Raw genomic sequence first — 21,163 nt, forward strand, 5'->3', positions numbered from 1 at the left:
AGAAAAACCTGTTTCAAGTCCTTCTGGCCATGGTGTGGATCATGTTAGAGGGACGCGGCAGGACTTGGGGCAAATGTCGGGACCAATGTTAGGTTTACGGGCAGTGGCTATGGAGGAGGGCGTGCGTCCGGGGTGTGAGCAACAGGGAACCGCGCCTGTGGCAGGAGGAGGAGGAGGGGGGGGCGTGCGGGGAGGGAACAGAAGTTGATTGCTTCTTGATCTATGGAGTTTGTGGGTCTGGAGGGACGAAGACCCGTTGATCACTAGTTCGTTCAAGTTCTTCATGTCCTAGGCCTGGTTTGGATATGAAGTCGTGAGACTCGGGGTACACACACACGTCCACGTCCGTCTAGATCTTAAGCCAACAGCCGTATTCTTGCATCACGAAGGTCAGGCTTACCGTCCCGTGTGCACGGGTGGAGTCTCCGTGTCTGTTACGCCCCTGGGAGCCACAGTGCCTTCGTTGGCTGTGACTGGGAGTGGCTTTACTTCATGGGTCTTGCTTTCCAGCGTCTTCAGACCTGATGTTGGTTTCTGAACCGTAAACTCGCAGAGAAGGCTGACTGGGGCCGTTGGGCGGGTGTGCGCGGGGAGTCTGGCTGGGAGTCTGGGCGCTGAGTGCTGGAGGCCTGGGACTGTGTCCTCCCTGAGTCCCCGGCCCCACCCCTGTCCTCCCGGGCCCAACTCTTAGCCACGGTGAGGACACAGGGTTCTGCAGGGGTGAAATCCAGACCCGTTCACCTAGGTCTTGACAGTGGTTGCACAGCCCAGATGAGCTGGTCAGAAATGGGGCTCCCAGGGAGAGCGAGCAGGAGAGCAGCAGACACATGAGGCCACGGCGCACAGGTGCTTTTAGGGGCGCCTGGGTGGCTCAGTTGGTGCATCCCTCCTGGGATGGAGCCCTGGGATCGAGCTGAGCGGGGAGCCTACTTCTCCCTCTGCCCTTCACCCCATTCATGCTCTCTCTTGCATTCTCTCTCTCAAATAAATAAATCTTTTTTTAAAAAAGCCACTTTTAATAAGTAACAGCCCCTGGGAAAGTGTGGAAAATGTCCTAGATTTATCTTGAGTAGGTATTATTTATAATATATTGGTTTAATTTTTCTTTTAATAAAATAGCAGGACTTAATTGAATTTAAGGCCGTTGACTAAAAAATTGTTTTACCCGAGGGGCTGCTCCTGAAATCAGATATCTCTCTTTAATCTTCTCAGATCACCGGGATTGTCCCTTTTCCATATAGGTTTGAGTTGGGCTGACTGCATGTAACCCCCCAGCCCCTGTGGTGTTTGGGGAACGGGCGGTGCTGCCCACAGCCCCCTGCGAGTGGGCGTCCCATGCCTGCCTGCTGTGACTCTGAGGTGCCCCCGCTCTTTCACGATGACGCATTCTGGGCTGACATTGACCCCCGAGGGATGCGCCAGGCCCGTGGTCCGAGTGAGGAACCTGCTGCAGTTTTCGCGGTTCACGCCTGGTCCCAGCGGGTCCAGTGGCCCAGCCAGACTCGCCCCCGCCTGGTCACTGACTCCTGTCCCTGATTCCTTCCGCAGGTATGAATGCCGCTGTCCGAGCCGTGGTGCGCATGGGAATTTACGTGGGGGCCAAAGTGTACTTTATCTATGAGGTCAGTGTTGCGTCTCCCTCCCGGTTTCTCTGACTCTGGGATCTGAGCCTTGCGCCTGCCCGGGTGCTGCTGACCTGGACGGGCACGCTCAGGCCGGGCCAGGCCAGGGCCCCGGGGGCTGGGGGTCCTGTGGGGGCACGGGGAGGAGGTGGTGCTCCCTGGTCAAGAGCTGGCAGGGAGGGCGTGGGGAGGGGAGAGCCCACAGGGCACACAGTGGTCTCCTGGGATTAATGTGTGTATTTGTGGTCCTCCTTCCCTAAAGAAGTAATAGTCACTGAATGTGGGGGTGAATTTGAGCAAGCGTCGAGGTAAGCAGGAGGGAGCGGCCGCTTGGAGCTTCTCGTCATTTCTGTAGAACCCAGGCCACCTCCCAAACAGCCATTCACGTGTTCACTTGGAAACCGAGTGCCTGACACAGGACAGCAGGCCCGGCCTGTTCTCTCCTGGGGTCCTGAGCGCGGAGAAGTGGGCGAGGTGGGGAAGGAAGGCCCCAGTGTAGTTTGGACCCTGCTGGTTATTCCAGGAACTATCAGAAAAAAAATAATGTATATTTACTTTTTAAATTTATGAGATCTGAGAAAGCTGAAAACACAGAAGAGCACGTGTTTTTTAAATGACTTGATTCCTGCGAAACCACCATTAGGATTTCGTATTCCGATTCTTCCCAGCATGACATGTGAAAGTCTGGACAAGGGTCTGGACACCATTAAAACCTTGGCAGATACACCTTGTGTATGTGCTTTGTGCCCCCGTTGTGCCCATTTTCTGTAGTGTCGTGCACGACAACTTCAGTGTCTGTCATAGTCCCCGTGGGGGACATGTGCCATTCCCAAGCGGCTGAACTGTGCTTTCCAGCTGTGCGGGCGGGAGACCTATGCAGTGTCTGGGATTACTCTGCTCCCCAGACGTCCCTCGTGACAGGTCTTGGTGCGTTTGACTGCAGTTGTTTCTGACCCTGGTTCCAGTGCCCCTCTCCCCCTCACCCCTGCACGTCCCGGCTGGCCTCCGAAGTGGTGGCACTGACCGCCTGTCCTGTGTGCAGCCCTGACCCAACCCCCCAGTCCCCAGCCCGGGAGCTGGCCTGGGTTCCAGTGCAGGCTGTCCCCGTCCTTTTCTCCTTCTGGAAAGTGGCTGTTCTAAGCCTGTGCCTGCTGGGCCACATGAGGGTGTGTTATTTGCTGGAAAGAGGGTTTTTTGGGGGGTTTTGTTTTTGTTTTTTTTCCCTGCGCTTTGGTGTGCTTTTCTGAGCTGTGGTTCTGTGAGTTTGGGGTTTGTATTTATCGGGTTTCGGTGAGGTTAACACGGTGGGCCCCACCACAGCTCTCCCAGGCTGTTGTTGGGTTTCTCTCTGGGGTCCAGCCAGCGGCAGGGCTAGGATCCGCCCCCCAGGGCGGACGGTTCTGAGTGTCCCACTATCAGGGTGAGAGCCGTGCTCCTGGCATCTCGCGAGAGGAGACCTGGATGCAGGTGGGAACCCCGTGACGCCCAGCACAGCTCCCACAACAAGGAATTCGTATTCTGGTCCCAGGGCCCATGGTGCCGAGGCCAGGAGGCCCACGTTGAGCCAAGGGCAGGCAGGTCGTATCCTCAGGGTGAGTGTCGTGGGGAGCAGGGGCCGGGCCCGTGCGGGTGCCCGTGCTGACTCTCTGGGTGTGGAAGCTGACCTGGGAACGGTGGATGTTAATCCTTCAGACTTAAGACCTCCCATTCGTTCTGTTGGCTCTGTATCCGGGGGGTTTAGATGGGATATTTAGTGGGAGCTCTCCTGCCAGACCGCCTACGCTCCCTGATGAGGGGCTGGGCTGGAGCACCACGGTACGCCCACATGTAGCAACACTGGGGCTGCCTTAGGAGAAGAGCATCTTGGATTTCCTTTGGAAGAACCTTGACCTAGGGAACCAGATGCGTCCATCCTGTTGTCTGCTGGGAGAGGTGGACAATGTGGCCTCTTTGTTCCTGACCACTTTTTTTTTTTTTTTTAAGATTTTTTAATTTATTTGACAGAGAGAGAGAGAGGGCAAAAGCAGGGGGAGCACCAGAGATTGAGGGAGAAGCAGACTCCCTGCAGAACAGGGAGCCCAATGCAGGACTCGATCCCAGAACCCCGAGGTCATGACCTGAGCCGAGGGCAGAGGCTTCACCTGCTGAACCCCCCAGCACCCCCTTCCTGCCCACTGCAGGGGCTGTGTCCTTTGCCCCCTCTCTGGAGGGGGGAATGGGCAGGGCTCCCGCCCGCTGGGGTGGGCAGCGAGGAGTCCCGAGTCTGAACGGATCCCATTTCTTCCAGGGAAGTGAGGGGATTTGTGCAGCTTCTCCTGTCAGGAAAAGCCAGACAGAATCTGGGCGTACGGTACTGAGTGTCAGGGCCAGGGTATGTTCGTAGTAACTGGTTTCCTGGCAGTCAGGGCCTTGGATGGAGGATAGAGGGTGTGTGGGGAGAAGAGCAGACGGCAGGGTCTGTGGCTTGGCACCAGGGACCGTCCGCCTGTGAGTCCGGAGAGGGGAGCAGATGGGAGCGGCCTGGAGCTGGACTCACTGGGGCTGAAGTCATCGGTCTGGAGAACAAACCGTGCTTCTCGTGACACCCCTCCCTGCCGCACCTCGCCCCCCCCAAAAAAACAGAAATTGTAGGGAACCAGGCCTGTTGTTTACAGCTGCATGGGGGGTGGTCCTCAGCCCCGCCTTGGACCCTCGGGCTTTGCCCTAGGATACAGTTTGGGGTGAACCCACGGTTGCAGTAACATCAGCTCTTCGTGACAGATCTCCGTGGCCCTGTCTCTGGAGGCCCAGCCTCTCTAGAATCTGCCAGTTTTTCCTAACGCATCCACGCCCTCCTAGTGTGACCATCCCTAAGACGGGGCCGGGGTTCACCGGCCAGGACCACCCCCTGACAGAAACGTCTCCGGACATCGGCACTTGTCCCCAGAGGTGGGAGGCAGGGCAGCTAACTCATCCCTGCCAAGGGCGCCCGTCCCAGACCTGTTTGGGCGCAAACTGAGATGTCAGTTTCCGTGTGTTGGACCTCGTCAGCACTCGGTTCCACACATGTGCTCACTTGTGGTCCAGTTTCTTAAGTTTGCCTAGAGCTTCAAGGTTGCCGGCTCACCTAAACAGTGAAACAGGTTCGTGTTATGTAAACAAAGGCTTTTGGGCTTTTTCCTTAGCAGTTTGTGGGAGGGGTGCTGATGGGAGAGCGCTGGTCTTCCTGCCAAGGGCCTGGCACCGGCTTTGTGCTGTCTGGTTGCCGCTGGGGAAGGCTGGCAGCCTGGGCCCGGTCTACGTGTGCTGCATGCCGGGCCCCAGGGCGACATCTGGGGAGGCTGGGGCGGGCAGGGATTAACCCGTTCTTGCCACCACAGAGCCCGTTGCTTTTTTTTCCACTTAGGCTAGGGCTTTTCCTTAGAGACCTACAGGTGGTTTTAGCTGCTGGGGATGCTGATGGCAAGGCCATCCCATGGTTTTGCAAGACCGAGCTCAGGAGACCGCCCTGGCTTTTGTTGGAGCAGGGGAGGAGATCTGTTCTCTGTTCCTGTGATCTTGGTTGCAGAGCTAGGCTAGTCCTATTTCATGCAATCTGCGGGCTCAAAATCCTGTTAGCTGAAGGCTTTTCTACAGATTGAGAAAAATTACAGCTCTTTAAATAGGACCCACTTAAAACGTCTTTCCTCTTTGAAACATCACTTCCCCGTTGGGCCTGCTCATGCCGACGTGAAAATGTCCACGGGGCCCGTCTTCCCATCTTCTGAGCCTCAAAGAAAGGCTGGACTGACGCCCATCACGTTGAGCAGCCGATGGTCTTAGAAATGAGCTTCTCCGTGCGTGCTGGCCTAGAACTTTCCTGCTGGGAGAGCCTCAGAGCAGGTCAGAGCTCTGTTCTGGCCGTGCCGGCTTCCTGCTGCAGGTGGACAGTCAGTCCCGGCCCAAAGGCCCCGAGAGGCTTTATCTCTGGACCCCGGCCTCCCACAGAGCTCAGTGGGCTGGGGCCCTGGGCATCAGGCCTGACTTAATAATCAGATAAACCAGCTTCCATGTGTCTGCTAATAGATTAATGTCATTTTCCCCTTCCGAACAGAAACCCTCTGCTTGCCGTGGGGCACATGACTTCTCGGATCTGTTGAGTTGCTGCTTCCACAATTTTGAAAGTCGGAAGTGGCATGCTTGGGGCAGAACCACAAAGACAACCCAAACCCCACCTTTCCCAGCAGACGCCGGGCAGGTCTTCTCGCAGACACGGTGGTTCCCCTCCTGGCTTGATGTCCCGTCAGGGTCAGGCTCTGGCTCTGGGCTTCCCTGTGTGTCCTGTGGGGTGGCCGCTGTCGGAGCCGCTGGGCGGTGACACCCCGCGATGGGAGGAGAGCGGGCCCGGATGCGGGGGTGGCGTTTGGGGGACTGGTTTGCGATGGCTGCTCTGACCCATCCTGCCTCTGCCTCCCCCTTCCCACAAGTGCCGGAAGGCCAGGCACGGTGGCCAGAACCATGCTGTCCTGTCTGCCGGAGGTTTCCCACAGAACTGTTTCTGCATCTTCACTTCCTTAAAGTTAGAGCTGCTTCACCACAAAACATCCGTCTGAAAATAGTAATAGGATGTCTGAACGTGCAGTGAAACGGATTGGTCTGCAGGTGACTGGGAGGTGTAGACCACCGAGCTGAAGCGGGCGTGGCCCACTGGTAGCAGGCAGCATGAGAGCGGGATGAATCACCAAGGCCCTGTGGCCAGTGCCCAGCTGGACAGTGGAACGCAGCCGAGCTCGCCCTGAGCCTCATATCTGAGAGCCAGCTCTGCCTGGTCCTGCTGCCGTCCCCGTGGCTCTTCGCAGTCTCGTCCTAGTTACCCTTCCAGTGTTTTAATCACAAAAGGATGGTCTCCTTTGCTGACTGTGCACCCCTGCGTTATCACCGTGCGGCTGGGTGAGGGGCTGGCTGAGAGGTGGTGGGCTCTCCCTTCTGGAGGATATGCACCTGCTGTGTCCTGCAGCGGCCTCTGGTTTATAACGTACCTGGAACCGGGGATTAGCAGCTTTGGTGTAAAGCAATCTGATAATACCGGACGGCTAAATCAGTCCCACTGGTCTCCATTGTCAGGTTTCCACAAGCACAAAGTGCAATGGCCTCGTGTGTTCTGACCTATTTTAGAAGGTCAGAGTTTGGCCACCTCTCGCCAGGGACCCATGCAAAGGCAAGCCTGCAGGCATCATCCTTGAAGTCATGGGCTCCTTGAGCAGGGGTCCCGAGGCCAGGGCATCCGTGCCCTAGAGAGTCCTGGTGGGGGCTGAGCCATGGCTGGGGGTGGGTGCGAGAAGGACTGCGTGATCTGGGGGTCTGCGGTGAGCTTCCTGGTGCAGAAAAGAGTTGTGATTCCTGAACTTGGAAAACCATTGCCCACGCAGAGGACCTTGCTGCCTCTCTTGTGTCCAGCTTGTCTTGCACGATGGCATTTCCCAGCTCCAACACGTGAGCGGTTCAGAGCTGACCTCTCCATGGGCTTGCTCTCAAGTGCTGTAAGTGAAATGCTTTAATTTATTAAGGAATAAGCCAGAAAGACAAAAATTTGTATTTACTCGAGGCATTGAAGCCTGGAGAGAAGTCTGTGGTGTTGGTCACTGCGGTATCTAGACAATACTTTAGAAGGACGTGATCTTTGTAGATTGTCTCCACTGGGAGAGGAGTGTTTGCTGCCCAAATAGTGAGTTGTTGACTGAGTAATCCAGGAAATCAGATGTAGAAAAGCCATGTTCAGCTTGAGAAGGCCGGTGCACTCACCCAGCATCCGTGTTCAAGGGGAAAAGCCTAGTTGGCCAGAGAGCATGGGACTGTGATTTCCCTCTGTGTCTTGATCCAGAAACCCTACGTAGTGCGAGGTCTCTTACAAGAGAGAGCCACCTGCCATGGGCTAGCACAGACTCTTCTGAGCAGATCAAACAGGTTCTCCAAAACGCAGCGCCGTCGCCAGAGGAGCAAATGGGGGGCCTACGCTGACGTCCCCATTGCTTAGAAACATTTCAAACAAGAAGTTGAGCTGATTTCGGAATCTGTGGCTCCTTCTCAGACATCACCCAAAGGACAGCGCACTTGATGGTCTCCTGGGCTCACCGTGTGAACGGGGATCAGCCAGGTGGGCCGGGTTACTGTGGGTTAAAAACCGAGTGTGGCTTGGAGGCGTTTGCTGTGGTTTGATTCCTGCGTGAGTCATGGAACTGGTTCTGAAGGCAGATTCCAAGGAGAATTTTAAAGAGAAGATTTGGGGCGCTGGCTGTGTTGGCGGCAAGTACTCAAGCCTCCAGAGAGACTCCACAGGAAAACACGCATCTGAATTTATAAATTACGGTACGTTTGTGTAAAATCAGTCGTCTTAATTTAGTAACCACTTCCTTGTAAGTGGAGGGCCCTTCAGTTGCCGTTGGGAGGCCTTTTCGACGCTTGCAGGAGCTCCTGAGTCTTCGAGGGAGGGTGAGTCACTTCCTGCCCCGCCCAGGCGTGCGGTCAGGAGCAGGGTGGGTGCACGAATCTCCAAAATCCCTTTATCCTCCCTGTCCCAGGGTCCCTGTGCCACACGACCTCAAGGATTCTCCGAGAAAGTTCTGTGTTTCAGAACACACCTTACGATTTACAGAACAATTTTCCACGTTCCTGCCCCAGCAGCAAAGGGGTCTGTGAATGTTTTCATGAAGTCACTGTACAAACGCAGAGCAATGATCGTAAAGGCAAAGGGGACTTTTGTGCTCCCGGCTTGGCACCTGTGGGGCAGAAGCCGGGCACAGGGCTTGTCCATGGAGCATGAGCTGCTGGAATCCTCCATGGGCTGGTGCTGACAGCCACGTGCAGCAGAGATGGCCCCCGATGAGCTGGGGATGGCCCCCGGCCTCTGTGTCCTTGTCAGCCCTGTGGGGTCTGGGGCGGCCCCGTCCCCTGGGTTGCTTTGTTGGCCTCGCGGTGCATTGCAGAAATCGTCCCTCTGGCTGTGGGTGTTGAGTGGGCATGGGGAGGGTGTCCCCATCCTGTTTTTGTCAAAGCCTGTGGGTAGGGCAGTTCTCTGCCCTGCCCTGCTCGGGACAGCCTGCTCTACACCTGCCCTTCCGGCCTCATGAGTACTGGTTTCTCTCGTCCTCAGGCCCACGCAGGCTGGGGTGGTAGGACATCATGCCTCCACATAGGGCCGTGTCCCCGCGGTGGCCGAGGCTCTGGAAGCGGCAGCCGGCCTGCAGGCCCGCTCCGGGGGTGGGGGTGCCACCGCCCGCCAGGCCTCCTGGAAGTGAGCTCACAGTCTGCACCGCTGCTGGCTATTGAGTGCTGGGCTGGAATCTGAGGCCTGCGGAGCTGGGCGTGCGTGCAGAGTGACGGGGGAGCCCGGGAGTTTGCCGGGCTCAGTGGAAGGCACCCCTGAGTCAGGGCCCTCCCTTGTGTGTCCTCTGTCTTGCTGCCATCCAGCTATCACCTGGCTCTCTCCCTGTTGTTAACATTCTGCTGAAGATCCCTGGGAGTCCCTCAGAAGCAGGGAGGGCTGGCTTTTGTAACCTCTGCTGGGGGAGCTCACACACAGGGCCGGGTGTAGACAGCGCCTCTTAAGAGCTCCCTTTATAGAGACCGGGCCTGGATCAAAGCCTCTTCTGCTTATCACGCTCACCCTCCACAGTGACAGGTGCCGCGGCTCGCTACCTTATATGGAGTGAGCTGAAAAGGCACGATACACGCCCTGTGAGTTTTAGGGAGCTGTGTTTACAAGATGTGCATCACTGTCCCGTGACGACAGTGGGCCTGTTCTGGGGACTGTGAGGGGCCAGAGTCCCAGGGTAACATCCTCCATCCGGGGGCAGAGGGAGGCTGCCAGCTCCCAACGGGCACTTGCTCTTGGCTTCTCTACTTCGTTCAGGCCACGTTGTCCCTTAGGTGTTTGTCGTACGTGACAACTGTGTGACTGTGACACTCACAGGTTTACGTGTACTTATGTATACGTATACTATGTAGTATAAAATACTACACGACTCTGATGTATTCTGTTATATACAATTTGTTCTCTGTATGATATATAAAATACATATTTGTATCAGTATATTAGAAACCTATAAACATATAATTACATGTTATATACAATGTATATCTATGTTAGCATATTAAATGTATACACATACAGACCCAGGTGTGTGTTGGTAGCCTAGTGTTCTGTGTGTGATAAATAGAGAGGAGAGTGGCATGGAATGAAAGAGAACAGAGCGAAGTTGAGAGCAGGTTCGTTCTGTATAATTTATGACAGTATATGTAAATGTATTCTCTCCGTATAATGTAGAAATCTATAATACCATGTTTCATGATATAAAGATAGTCTAGTCATACATTATATGTATTGTATACAATAGGTTAATATGTGTTACATGTTACTAAGATGTAACATACTAACCCCGTGTCTTACAGAAGATGGTAGCACATTTTTGGCGGAAAGTGTCCGTTGTAAGCACAGGTGCGTCCTGATGGTCTGTAAAGGCCCCTGCCCTGTTGGTTAACTTGCAGACTTGGTTCTCTACTCAGTGGACCATTCCATTTTGAGCAATCCTTACTTTTTCCATTCCTCTTGATGTTCACTGGTTTAGGAGCTCTGAATCCCCCGTAAGGATCTGTGGTGATAAACTTTGTAAATGGTCAGTGTCCGTTCCTTTGTAAGTTTAAGTGTCCTGGAGAGAGTCACGCAGGTAAGGACACACATGGGTGTTTCCGGATGCCTTGATCTTTTGTGGTGTTGGGGGGAAAGCGAGATGGAGTTGGAAGGTCATGGTCCTTGGGCTTCCGGCCGAAAGTGAGCGCTCCCATCCCATGTACTCACCAGCCCTCGGGGTGGTCAGCTGCTGCTGACCGCAGGGTAGGGCCCATGCATGTCTGCGGTGCTTTTCAGAAACACGGTGTGTCTATGCAGCGTAGCACGGGTCACACGGGCAAACTGAGGCCCCGGCGGGAGTGCTCCCTTGTACGCCGTGTGATGGACACCACTGTTTGCATGGGAGTTTGCTAGATTACACACGGTTTGGGGGTAAGCATCTCCCCTTTCAGGCTCTCCGGCACTGTTAGGTGATAAACTGTCTTCTTCCCCATAGCGCTCCTGGTGAGCCCGGCAAGAAGTGCCCATTCACGGAAGGCTTATAGTGAGCACTCGCCTCGGGCTGCTCCCAACCCCTCGGCTCTTCGGGGCTCACGGTCCTCGTCCTTTGCATTTTACAGAATTCACACATCCATCTAAGGTCTCACTAGAGTTTAGCCTAGTCTTAACGAGGATCTCTGTTCCCTTCCCCCAGGGTTACCAAGGCATGGTCGATGGCGGCAGAAACATCGTGGAAGCCAACTGGGAGAGCGTCTCCAGCATTCTGCAAGTGGTACGTGCTGACTTCCAAAACTCTGTTTCTCTAAAGTAAGTCAAGTCCCTCCTTTATTCGGAAATCTTCTGCACATAAGCTCCAGCAATGCTTAACGCGGATTAATGTCCTGGCTGGCGTTATTCTCACCTACTTACATAGTAACAAAACAAAACAAAACCAGCCTTAATTTGTCATGTAATTAACATTTTTAGAAAGCTTTACATCGTGCAAACAGGATTATTCTTGCAGTAAAAAGTTATGTTGTAACCGCTAGTGTTCCCTGTGGTCCTTGTAGTGGATTTCAGGTTTTGTCTTCTTAAGACCAGATTAATATTGAGGCTTCTTGGGTTTGTTGGTGCTGTGCTCAGGGCACAGAGCCCCGCCTGTTGGATTTTTGAGAGTCACTTTGTGTCCCTGTAGCAAAGGCTGGGAATGGTCCCTCCAGGATGGCAGGATGTAGTGGGAAGCAGCCTCCCTGTTCTGGCCTGAACCAGTCCCGGCTAATTGCTCTGGTGTGCCCAGGAATGAGGCAAGGACGGCTTCAGGCAAAACAATTGCTTACTTTGAATTTGAAAGAAACCTGCCAGGATGTTTCCTGCCTATAAATTCCACAAGCCCGGTAGCTAAGGGAGGCCTCCCAGTCCGGGGAGAGGCGGATTAGGTGAGAAGAATGGACGTGCTGAAAAGCTCTGTGTTAATCTGGAACTCACGTGGGGTATTTTTTAACTAGAAACCAGAATCAGTTCGGTCCCACTGAACGTCTCAGTGCGATGGAAGAATGGGTCCAGTAAACACGGCTTAGAGATATAAAGGGGACATGTGCAGCCCGACAAGGAGAGGGAATCCTGCAGGCTGGGGCAGCGAGGGTGGGCACAGGGCGAGACAAGGAGGACGCAGACAGACAGATACCGGTGGTCTCACTCACACGTGGGATCTGAAAAAGCTGAATTCCCGGAAACAGAAAAACGGTGTTTGCCAGGGGGCTGGGGGAGGGGAAACGGAGACTGCAGTCACAGGGCACAAGCTTCCCTGCTGATGGCGAGTGAGTTCTAGATGCAACCTCTGGCCGGGTGAGGGTGGTTAAGGACACCGCGTTGCCCCCTCAAAAGCCGCCCGGAGAGTAAGTCTTTATTCTTCACACACACACTCGCAGGTGGCTGAGGTGAGGGATGAGTTAAGGAACTTGAGACGGGGATCATTTCCCATAAATCCTCGTGTTAACAGGGTTATCTGTGCTGCCTAATAATTGTAATGTTGAAAGTTGCTCGAACAGTCGGTGTTGAAAATGCTAAGACAAAACAGGCTGATGATGGGAGCAGCCACATATCTCCACGCGCCTTAGCACGGTGATCACGTCACCCCGTGCGTGTGAATCACGGTGCCCCAAGCGCACGCGACCTTCTCGGCCCCTTAAATCTCGGTCGCCCCGTGGGGAGACGAGGGCGGGTGGGATGTGGTTGCCCCGGGGAGACGGGGTGTGCAGGTGCCCCTGGATGTGTGGGGGTTAGGGAAGGGCGCCTTCTTTACTTTCCTCAGTTGTAGCCTCGCACTGGGGGTCCCACGCCTGTGATCCCTTCGGTGTGGACCGGCTGGCTGCCAATTTCGCTTCCGGTTGCAAGAAGGCACATGACGCCCCGATCCCTCTGGGTGGAAGCAGAGTCCGGGGAACCAGCCGGTTGTGGCCGTGTATCCTGCGCCTTCCGCCTGGGCTCCCCTGTGCTGTACCAGGCCACAGCACCGTCGCCACCACACTCCTAGTCCTTAGCACAGGCTCCCTTCCCTGGAGGGCCGCTCGCCTTGCAGAGTGAGCATGCCCTTGGAGGGCGGCCCACATGGCGGGGGGTTTCAGAAGCGCACGTGTGGTGCGTGGGAAGGAGCCCTGCTTTTTCCTAAAGACAACTAAGAATCTTGTTTCTGAAAAACCGAATGTGAAAGTCACGACTTCTCGCTCTCAGAAGTTTGTCTGATCCAGCTTGCGTTCTCTTAAGATTTAGCCTTTAACAAGGAAGGGGCAGGGAGATGTGCAGAAGTCAGCCCCTCTGCCTCGTGGCTTCCTGTCTTGCCTTTCCACACGGTGAGCTCTGATGGAACAGGGGACTTGTTCCGGGGGCTCCTGGACACGCCTTCTGTGACTGCAGCTGCTGGCCGGTGCCAGGTCCATCTGAGGCTCGGTGGGGGTGGGGGCCGGCACCCCGTGCTGTACCACTCCGCCGTAGGCCTCCTGGATGGCTGGGTCATCCTGCAGACTCTTATCCTCTGCGTGTTTACCTGATGGCCGTCCTTATCTCCAGACCCTCCCCGGCTTGCCCTGGGCTTGACGCCGGTGCCTTTGTCCATTGTCCCCATGCTTGACCAGCTTACAGATTAAACGAGGGGAACCTCGATTTGCAAGTCCTATGTGTATACAGTGGTATTCACATGTGCTGAGCTCTGCCGCTTCCTCTCCTGGGGGAAGAAGAAAAATACATGTGATTTTCTTTCTTTTCCAGGGAGGGACCATCATCGGCAGTGCTCGTTGCAAAGCCTTCCGCACGCGGGAAGGTCGCCTGAAGGCTGCTCAGAACTTGGTTCAGCGGGGCATTACCAACCTGTGTGTCATTGGCGGGGACGGGAGTCTCACAGGGGCCAATATCTTCCGGAAAGAGTGGAGTGGGCTGCTGGAGGAGTTGGCTCAAAATGGTACATCCCTGCCTCTGTGTGTTGCCCTTGTGGGTTTTCTGTTCCCTCTGTTCCTCTTCTGTTCCCTTCAGAGAGCTCTGAGCCCCCATGCCCGCTGTCTGACTGTGGAGAGGCATCAGTGGTGATAGTGTCGGTCTCCTGGTCCCCCAGGCTGGGCACTCAACCTTATGCCTCCGAAAACGATGAGCTCTGTGTACCTGGTCCTGCCCCGTGCCGGGCACCGCCCACCCCTGGCACAGTTTCGGGTAGCGCCCGTGACGGCCATTGGACATAGGTTTCCTGTGTGTCCCCACTTGGCAGAGGAGAACTGGGGGGCGGAGGGAAGAGTGAGCTGGGCTGCCCTTCACCCACCACTCTCCTCCTCCTGCTCCGCGGGGGCTCCTGAACGTCCACTTGTGGCATCTCCTGGTAATGGCCGATGCTCGTTTCCGCGCAGGTGAGATCGACAAGGAGCAGGTGCAGAAGCACGCGTACCTCAACGTCGTGGGCATGGTGGGCTCCATCGACAATGACTTCTGCGGGACCGATATGACTATTGGCACTGACTCTGCCTTGCATAGGATAATCGAGGTCGTGGACGCCATCATGACCACCGCCCAGAGGTTACAGGGCCATGGGAGCCTGGGAGGGGCTGGTGGGTTAGATGTGGTTTAGATGCCCTGGATGTTTCCTTTGTAAGGGTGTTCTGTGCTGGGTGTAGACGTCTGTGCTGGCCCTGAAAGTCTCCCCTGACAGGTGTTCTGTGCTATGGTGTAGACCCTGGAGGGTTCCCTCATAAGGGTGTTCTGTGCTGCAGTGTAGACATCTGTGTAGGCCCTGGAGGGTTCCCTCATAGGGGTGTTCTTTGCTGTGGTGTAGACATCCATCTGCTCTGGAGGGTTCCCTCATGGGGGTGTTCTGTGCTGAGGTGTAGATGTCCGTGCCGGCTCTGGAGGATTCCCTCTGGGGGTGTTCTGTGCTGTGATGTAGACGTCCGTGCTGGCCCTGGAGGGTTCCCTCATGGGTGTGTTCTGTGCTGCGGTGTAGATGTCCGTCCGCCCTGGAGGGTTCCCCAGACGGGTGTTTGATCCAGTCTTGTTACTGAATATTAGAACCAGAGCGAGAAAACTGTTTCCCATTGACTGTTTATTTTCAACTGTGGAAGTTTACTCCTACCCCTGATTTTAGAAGAAAAAAGTGTTTCCTGGAGGGAAGACAGACTAATGCTACTGGGAAGTCCCATGCAGGGCCTCCAGCAGGAGCAGCAGGACTGGACATGCCCCATGTCCTCTGGCTCCGTGGGTGGGTGAGGGCCCTGTGGGCAACGGGAGAGCCGGAGGTTGTGCTCCCGGCTCTGGAGGGTCCCAGCCCCGGGGGGTCTCCCAGCCCCGCCTGTGCAGAGCACTGCAGCCGGTCACCGGCACAGAGGTGTCCGGGAATGTGCGTGTGTGCGGGAGAGCAAACACTGGCTGTGAAGTGAGTAACCCCAAGCCCCTTTGCTCACAAGAGCTCGAAATGCTAGCACAGTGGCATCTGCTTTTGTAGGAAATGGGCGCTTTTTGGAAGCATAGGTGTTGCCGTCATGGCAGAGAGGGCTTCTGTCCAACCTGGGAGCACTTTCCTCTTTGCTTTTCTCGCTGCTCCCCGTGGTGGTCAGTGGATGTTTCCTTTGTCTTTTCCAGCCACCAGAGGACCTTCGTTCTCGAGGTTATGGGGAGACACTGCGGGTACGTATGGGGAGATGCAGCTTGGACGGCGAGCACCCTCCACTTGGCCCCCTCGATGCCCCCCGGTGGCCCGCCGTCCCCCTTGCACGCTTGTGCGCCGGCTGCCTGCCCAGGGCTGCCTCCGAGCTGAGCGTGCCCGGCCGCAGCCTCAAAACCAGCGCTGTCTCTGGGCAGGTACCTCGCCCTGGTGAGCGCCCTGGCCTGTGGAGCGGACTGGGTGTTCCTTCCGGAGTCGCCCCCAGAAGAGGGCTGGCAGGAGGACATGTGCATCAAACTCTCCGAGGTAACCTGTGTTCCGTGTCCCCTGACCGCCAGGGTCTCTGACGGCGATGGGCGGCAGCCTCGGGGCCCCCGTTTGGGCGGAGTCACAAACACGTGGAAACTCCGTGGTTCTCAACAGAATTCGAGCTTGTCACGCAGGGTCTGCGTACACTGGCTGTTCGCGTGTCTGGCTGCCCCCCGGGGTCGTGAAGGGGTGCCGTAGAGAGACCCCCAAACTGTTTTTCCTGCAGAGCAGCAGCTGGAGTTTGAGGGAAGGTCTTGAGTAGAGATGAAGCTGTTAGGAGAAACCAGAGTCGGGGGGGGAACTCTGCCTCCTCTTCTGTCTCCACGCACCAGTGTGAACAGAGCCATGTCTCAACCCCGGACGCAGCGGCACAGAGCAGCATGGGGCAGGTCACAGCCCTTCCTGGGCTGTGCAGTCCCCGTCTCGCCCCCGCCCCGCGCCGGGTGTGCCTCAGGCATGGTTGCAGATGGGGTTCCTTACACCAGGGTTTGCCCTGTTTGTGGCCTGGGGCTGCCTGTGTCCCCCACATGCACGGAGGGCAGATTCCCTGCAGGAGGGCCTCTGAGGAGGACCTACGAGCTTAGCCCCCGGGACAGAACCTGGGGCACGGGGCGCATTTCCCGACCACGTCATCCCCGTCCTGCAGGTGGGGAGGTAAGCCTATGGCCCAGGCCGGATGTGGTTGTATTCAGCAAGGACATACTTTCTGCGTGCAACCAGGGTACATGAGCAATAGGACGTTGCCGCCAGCTTCAAGGTGACAGGTTCCAAGAAAGGGGCTTGAGCAGCGCACTTGACTCCGCGTACTTGACCCAAATACAAGGAGCTGTTGATGACACATGGCTTTGCTGGGAGAATCACGCCCCCAGGAAGGTGGGGCGCAGCTGGGGGGGACCGGCGAAGGCAGGAACACATCCCAGTAGTCTCGTGGATCTAATAAATCCACTTGTAGTTTCTCGGTTCCCACCTGGGGACGTGGGCCAGTGGCATGGGGCGATTCACGGCTGGCTGCACGACATTGGAGGTGGCCCTGGTCTTAGACTGGTCCTTCTGTGTGGCTCTGAGACATGCGTTTAATCACCAGTGCCACAGGGCGTTACTTGTGGTCGCATCCTCCAGGGGCCGTGCCCGTCCCCACCGGCCATCCTTCCTTCCCCCAACACCCCAGCCTGGTCCAGGGCCACGCGGCCATAGGCAAGTTCTGGTGGCAGACCTTGGGGACAGGGAAGCACGTCCCTGCTCTGAGGCCATGCACAGTGGTCAGCAGGTCCCGGTGAGGTAGGGCTGAGGCCCTCTGTTAGATTTGGCCATTATTTTCCTAACTGTGTGGCCTTATCTGCAGACCCCCTTGGGTCTCAGGCCTCATGAACCATGAGCTTAGGACAAGAACAAGAACGTGTCGGGGTTCCCCTCGGGGAGGGTCGGGGGATGTAAGGTGGATGGTTTGGCTTGGACACCCTCTTGTGGAAACACTCGATCTCACTGTGTCTGTAATTCATGTTTATTGGTTGTGGATGTAGCACAAATATCTTGTCCAGTAAGTTGGCCTAGGAAGCAAGCCTCAGAGTACACCCCAAATCCCAGGTGTTCTGTTCTAGAATTGGAGAGGCCTCTCTGAGGCATCACAGGTCCTGGGGTTGGGCCTCAGCTCTGCCACCCGCACAGTGACCTTGGGCAATGACCCCACATTCTTCAGGTCCCTGATGCTGTCGTGAGGACTCAGGGAAGGGATGCGTCCAGTCAGGGAAGTGAGAGGCGTCCGCACACCTGTCCAGGCAAGGCGGCTTATCTTCCTGTGTGCCTGTGGGGAGGACTCGTGTTCTGTGACCATCAGGAGTATTACGTTTTCTAGATGACATGCGGCTCCATGGCTATATTCCTGCACTCATGGACACGTCCCAGTCGCTCTCGGAGCCACATTTTTACATCTCCTAGAAAACATTCCTGACTAGCGATAGTAAGCTCTTCCAAGTAGAGCATGTTTGTGTCTATTGAAAAGCAATCAGCCCAGATGCCCTGGGGGCTCACTGGGGCTCCACCGGCTGTGAGGGCTTCAGGCACTGTCCACGCTGGGGCTCACAGCCCCCCTGGGGGGAGGGTCTGTAACTTGGGATGGGATAGAGAACGGACTGGCTGAGAATGAGTTCAGGGTGTCGCTGGGTGACGGCTGCCCTGAGCCTGTGGGGACGGCAGGTGTGGGCACAGTGCCAGCAGGGCCTGTCCCCAGCCCCGCGCTCTCCCCCGCTCCCCTCCAGCCTCCTGCGTGGGCCCGGGGTTTCTGTGCTTGAATGGGCTCACGGTGGGGTGGTGGGAAGCTCTGGTCTCTGAGGAGATGAGAAGCCTGGTGTGCTGCATAGACGTGCCATGGGAGCGCATCGCGGAGCTCACGCCTTCTGGGACCAAACGGCCAAGGAGTGTGGCCCCCGGTCTGGGACTGCCCGGCTGCCCCGTGCGCCTGGGCCAGCCCACAGGCCCCTCTCGCCCCCTGCCGCCTCCAGCTACGCACTGGGAGGGCCTTTCCCGGGCCTGGATGGGTAGAAACCAGGCTTGCGAAACTAGGTGACGGTTTCTACCTGGCGCAAAGGGCCCGGGATTTGTTTGTTGTTTAAACAGTTTAGGTGTTTAAGGATGTTCATTTTCTGTTTCCCCTAGAACCGTGCCAGGAAAAAAAGACTGAATATCATCATTGTGGCGGAGGGAGCCATAGACACCCAGAACAAGCCCATTACCTCTGAGCAGATCAAGGAGGTGAGCGTGTCCCAGTTTGCAGTTCTCCTCGGGCGCCAGCCCGGAAAGCGGAGATTTTAACGGCGCTGGCAGCGTTTGCGTTTGGAACGTTGTGTTATTATCATGAAAACCCTTTTTGTTCTCCCGGATACTGATAGATGGTTTTGTAATGACTCATGACTTTAACGGGGTGAGTCTCCTGCAGCTCCCGCCTGATTGTTGGGAATCTTCCCGGAGGCCTGGGAGCTGCCCTGGCGGTCGGGGAGACGCCGCAGGGTGGACAGGGGCTCCCAGCGCTGGGCGCCGGCTGCCCCACCAGGGACAAGGCTCAGGCACTGGGACGCGCAGCCCCAGTGCTCCTGCAGACGAGAGCACTTGTCACATGGGCACCTGTGCCGCACCCGGCCCTGTGGGGGGCCGCCCAGGAGGTCCCATTGCTGTGCGGCTCGCTGGAAGGTGCTGGCCTGGCGCGCCAGCCCCGGGGCCGGCGGGATGGGCCAGGCTCTCCAGTGGGGCAGGTGACTGCACGTGTTCCAGACAGAATGCTGGGGAGACAGACCGACAGACGGGCGGGCAGGCTCTGGGTGAAGCCGTCCATCACCCCAAAGGACGCTGTCAGCCGGGCTTTGCAACGTGGCTTTTCTGTCACGCCCTCTCCTCCTTCCCTGACCAGCTGAGCCCCTGACCTCAAGGCCTGGGGAGCTGTGGGTGAAGGCACTTTGCCAGTAGTGAAAGAAGGAGTAGGGCAAAGGTTTTCTTCCCCATGTAAGACATCGAGAGTGAACACGGGCCCACAGAGCAAGGGCCACAGGCTTCACGTCCCCCCCGCCCCACCCCAGTGTTTTCATAGAGAAGGAGGTGAGGTCTGGCGAGGACGGGGGCCTGACCCCGCAGCCTGCAGTGCACTCGTGGGGCCAGCCCGTGGGAATGCCGTGGTTGACCACGGTGCCCTTTTCACATACAGCTGTGCCCGCTGACGTGACTCAGGGAAACGTCTACATTCCTGTAAAACATCCGGGATGCCGTGTCCTTTTTCAAAAATCGTGTTACTTTGGTTCATTGGCGAGGTAGGAGAGACAGATTTTATGTGATAACAAAAGCATTCTTTCACAAAAACAAACTTCAGCTCACCGTTAAATGAAGCATCCTTTTAGGAAGTGAAATTTAGAAACTAGGATTTTTTTCCATGTCGGTGTGAAGCAGGAGTATCCAAGACCCGGGACGCAGTGACCCCCTGGGTTAACCTGCTGTGTCTCCTGCAGCTCGTGGTCAAGCAGCTGGGGTACGACACGCGTGTGACCATCCTGGGACACGTGCAGAGAGGCGGGACTCCTTCGGCCTTTGACAGGATTTTGGTGCGTGAGGAGGGAGATGGTCAGGTGCCTTCGCCTGGGGCGAGTAGGAACGGTTTGCCCACACACCATCCCGTTCAGAGTGTCTCTGCCTGAGCAGAGTGTGGGTGGCCCGTCCTGGACATGCTAACTGGGCTCGGCCCCCAGTCGCACAGATGTGGGAGACCCCAGACCTGGGGGGCCGAGGGTGACAGAGACCCCAGGGAACAGAGCCCATGGGCACGTGTCTGGAGGCAGGCCGTGGAGTGGCCCAGTCCACACTTGTGGGTGTTGGTCTTGGGTGCTCTCTGCCCTCTGACCTTCCCCTCACTGCCCCCGGCCAGCCGCTTGCTATAGGGTCGGAATCTCCTTGCTGGAGGCAGGTGGACGGTCAGTGGCTCTCTGGGACCCAGACCTGGAGGCCAGGAGGCAGGTTGGGTCCCTCTGAACACCGTGGGGCAGGTCTCTGCTCAGGGACGCATCTGCTGGGGGGACTGTGTTCATGCCATGGTGGAGCCCGGGGCCAGGCGGGGGGGGGGGGGGGCATGGTGCCTTGGCCTTGGACCTTGTCTCTGACCTCCGTGACTCTCATTTCCAGGCCAGTCGCATGGGGGTGGAGGCCGTGGTTGCCCTTCTCCAGGCCACCCCGGAGACCCCGGCCTGCGTGGTGTCGCTGAGCGGGAACCAGGCCGTGCGGCTGCCCCTGGTGGAATGCGTGCAGATGGTGAGTTCCGGGCGTCCACGCGCTCCCTGGTTAGTCCAACACGGGCTTCCAGGAGCTTCCCCAGAGCCGAGCTGCTGCCTGCGGGGAAGGCAGGGGGCTCTGAGGTCATCGGTCTGGGGCATGGGACGTAACCTCCGCTACGCTGAGAGAGGGAGTATGTGCAGACGATGGTGATGTGTAGAAACGTGGGTCTGTGGGGACTCCGGGGAGGGTGTCCTGGGGGGAGGGGCATGGGGCTGAAGTACTCCAATCTCTGCGTCCCTGCCCTCCTGTCCCTCAGCATCTTCTGACCGGAGGGCTGGCCGTGGGGCGGCTAAGGCAGGTGGCATCCTGATGTGCCCCGGACTCCTTTAGGCCCCTGGATGCAGGGACGGGTTATGGTTTCCCAGGTCACCGGGCACAGCGAGTGGCATTAGATACCGTGCCTGTCTTCGTTCTCCAGAGCCTGCCCGTGACCGTCCCTTCCCTGGCCTTTCTGGCAGCTCTGAGTGGATGTGTTGTGTCACCTAGACAGGGACGTGATTACTTGCAGGGACGTGTTGAATGTAGCCACAGAAACACACTTGCCAGAAGCCCTTGGGGTGAGCAGATGTGTGTGCGCGAGTGTGCGAGGCTGCATGTGTGTCACCTGCTCTCTGTCAAGGGCCTGGCCCAGTCCTGTCACCCCCGACGGCAGTGGGGATCAGAGGGGGCTGAGGTTCACAGAGGGACTAACTTACCAAGATGCCCAGGTTGAGAGGGGCAGGCCGC

The 21,163-nt window shown here is 56.9% G+C and overlaps 1 protein-coding gene across 2 annotated transcripts in view; it reads left to right on the forward strand.

The window, feature by feature from the left end:
• LOC111158592 (phosphofructokinase, platelet) overlaps positions 1-21,163 on the forward strand; it is a 50,621-nt gene that overhangs the window by 10,802 nt on the left and 18,656 nt on the right. For both annotated transcript variants that reach the window (XM_022520720.1, XM_022520719.1), the window contains exons 2-10: positions 1,549-1,622; positions 10,901-10,978; positions 13,450-13,639; positions 14,076-14,241; positions 15,301-15,345; positions 15,520-15,628; positions 18,284-18,379; positions 19,621-19,713; positions 20,288-20,413. In XM_022520720.1, coding sequence (XP_022376428.1) covers positions 1,549-1,622; positions 10,901-10,978; positions 13,450-13,639; positions 14,076-14,241; positions 15,301-15,345; positions 15,520-15,628; positions 18,284-18,379; positions 19,621-19,713; positions 20,288-20,413 — 977 coding nt within the window. The remainder of the gene's footprint in view (positions 1-1,548; positions 1,623-10,900; positions 10,979-13,449; positions 13,640-14,075; positions 14,242-15,300; positions 15,346-15,519; positions 15,629-18,283; positions 18,380-19,620; positions 19,714-20,287; positions 20,414-21,163) is intronic.

The sequence above is a fragment of the Enhydra lutris genome, unplaced genomic scaffold (assembly GCF_002288905.1).
Source record: "Enhydra lutris kenyoni isolate GAN:26980312 unplaced genomic scaffold, ASM228890v2 scaffoldscaffold61, whole genome shotgun sequence".
In the NCBI taxonomy this organism is placed as follows: Eukaryota; Metazoa; Chordata; class Mammalia; order Carnivora; family Mustelidae; genus Enhydra; species Enhydra lutris.